General features: G+C 49.8%; 1 protein-coding gene across 1 annotated transcript in view; it reads right to left on the bottom strand.

The window, feature by feature from the left end:
* LOC103366267 (bile acid receptor-like) overlaps nt 1-2,523 on the bottom strand; it is an 11,253-nt gene that overhangs the window by 3,722 nt on the left and 5,008 nt on the right. The window contains exons 2-6 of the mRNA XM_008293942.1: nt 2,056-2,154; nt 1,888-1,984; nt 1,400-1,516; nt 1,236-1,319; nt 1,029-1,142 (exon numbers count right to left, since the gene is read on the bottom strand). Coding sequence (XP_008292164.1) covers nt 1,029-1,142; nt 1,236-1,319; nt 1,400-1,516; nt 1,888-1,984; nt 2,056-2,154 — 511 coding nt within the window. The remainder of the gene's footprint in view (nt 1-1,028; nt 1,143-1,235; nt 1,320-1,399; nt 1,517-1,887; nt 1,985-2,055; nt 2,155-2,523) is intronic.

Here is a 2,523-nt window from a genome sequence, read left to right as displayed (position 1 = left end):
GGGTTGAGATATTTCAGTCTGGGCCACAGCGCAGTGTTGGACCGGGAGCTGACAGTGACAGTCCTTGACTACAACAACCTTCCAATCGAGGCCAGCCTGAGTCAGTCCTTTGGTCTGGTACCTGTGCAGGTATCCTGCTGGTCGAGCTGACCCTCCTGCTGCCTGTGTTCTCCTCCTCCTCCTGCCCTCGGCCTTTCCCTCCTTTCCTCAGTCGCTTTGATTGGCACTGCACCTCAGTCAGCAGGCCTACGGGGAAAACATGAGCATTTTCAGACAAAACCAGTCAGATGCATATTGCTTTAGGGTTCCACGGGTCTTCTATCTGATTGCATCATGGTGAACAGTTCATTTGTCTCTTACACTCAGCCAGCATTCCTACAGCACGGCATTTCCTCAGCCGGCAGTCTTGGCACTTCCTCCTCATGTACATGTCCATCTCACAGCCGCCGCCACTCTTGCAGTGATACACGGCCTTTTTAGTCACACTGCGCCTGAAGAAACCTGCAGCGAGACAGAAGCAGAGACTCGCTGAAAATTACAATAAATGAGCAGGTCTAGAAGAATATAAAGCGAACAAAGACACACCTTTGCATCCTTCACAGGTCAGAGCGTTGTAGTGATACCCTGAAGCTTTATCTCCACACACCACGCACAGCTCGTCCTGACCTCGGCTCTTCCCTCCCAAACCCACCCGTGACCTGCGCCCAAGGGGGACGCCGACCGCTCCCTGAGCCAGGCCCCCGCAGTGGGGATCAGGGCCGGGATCACAGGGGGCCTCCAGGCAGTGGGGGTTGTAGTGGTAGGCAGGATGGAAGAGCTGCGAGGAGGACGAGGGGGGTGAAGAGGTGGAGGAGGGCGGAGAGCCGTAGAGGGAGAAGGGCAGGTTGGCAGGGCTGTACTGCTGCTGGCTGTAAGGGAGCAGCTGGAGGTCAGGGTCCTGCAGGGGGTAGCCCAGAGGGTCGGCCAGCATGTCTGGAATGGAGGAAGAAAAAAAAGNTGAGAGATGACTGAATTATTCCTGGTCAGACCTGAGCAGAGCAGAGCTGTGGCCGTGAGCAGCGTGTACTCGGCCTCCGTCACCCGCAGCGCCGCCATGCTGTGGAAGAAGTTGAGCACCGGCCCGAACAGATCCTCACCGCCTCCTGCTCACATCCGCAGATAAGAAAAGCCTCAGTCACTCACTGAACCGTTTTATTTCCAGCCTGTAGGGCTTAAGCGTCCGGGTGTGGACTCACCTGAGTTGATCCTGCTGTAGATGTTTTCCTTTGACTCGACATTTCTGAACCAGCTGTGTGTCGACATACTGAAAAGCTGCAGAGCTGATAACAGAGGAAAATAAAGTACGAATCATAACCGTGTGTGCCAGACTTCTGTGCGTCTCACCTGGTGGTTTACTCACCTGGACTTGGGCTTGTGGGGTTGTGGGAGAACTGCTGAGCTGAGAGCAGGAACATCACCTCCAGAGAGGAGACGGACAGCAGAGAGCTCTGATCAGAGAAGTCCAGGAGGTCAAACCCTGTGACGGGGACATCGTTATTTGTTCTTGTTGTATCGCAGCATGAATGAATTATTGAAGACATTTCAGAATTTAAATCAAGAAATTATATATTTACAGAATAATTCATCAAGTCTGTAGCACCATCATGCTACAAATAAAAGAGGGAACTGTGGCATCTACGGTATGATAAGTACTGAAATACTGCCTACAGATGAAGATAATGAAGTATGGTACCGGGAAGAGATATCGTCTCAATCATGTATTCAGCTAAAATATAAAAATGTGTAATATAAATTTAGATTTTTTTAGATTTTGGCAGGGCTTTATGTACCAGCAGGCACTGACAGTAGCTCTCCTCTGATAGGCTGCTGTATTTTAGACCATCTTACCTGGAACCGTCCTGGCAAACTGCAGCAGTCTTTGTAGGAGAGGCGACACGACGTCAGACAGAACCTCCTGTTCTTCTGTGCACGGCCACTCAAACAGCTGTAAACACGAGAAATAGCATGAGGAGGCCGTGAAAACTTCTTCTGCAAGTGTCCCTGCTGCAGACGTACCCTGCATCCGGCGCCGTCCTGAGCTCTGTACAGCCGATGAGCCTCCACCATCCTGTCCACGATGTGCTTCTGCTCTCTGGTTAAACTGGCAGACAAAGCCTGGTGTGAACGGAAGTCGACACAAAACACAGCGTCAGGATTATGATGTCACTTCCTCATGAGAAACTCCACCGCAGACAGCTTAATGAAGGGAGATCATAGCTGTTATATGAATATGACAACCAGTGGTGCTGGTGGAGGGTTTACACTGTTCTGCTATACAGTCGTGTGGAACAAACTGTTGTTGTTTGTTTTTTTACCTATTCAAATTAAACGACTACAAAATGTCAATTTAATGTCATGTCGTTAAAGCATTTCACCTTTATCAGAAGGCAGTGTTTTAAAGAGAATAACGTGTTTAGGTTATTAATCCTACCAGCCACAAAACAAATCATTACTCCAGCCATCAACACCACAAAATGACCAAAT

This window comes from Stegastes partitus, unplaced genomic scaffold (genome assembly GCF_000690725.1).
Source record: "Stegastes partitus isolate 25-593 unplaced genomic scaffold, Stegastes_partitus-1.0.2 Scaffold923, whole genome shotgun sequence".
Classification (NCBI taxonomy): domain Eukaryota; kingdom Metazoa; phylum Chordata; class Actinopteri; family Pomacentridae; genus Stegastes; species Stegastes partitus.
This window is presented reverse-complemented; position numbering and strand designations above follow the sequence as displayed.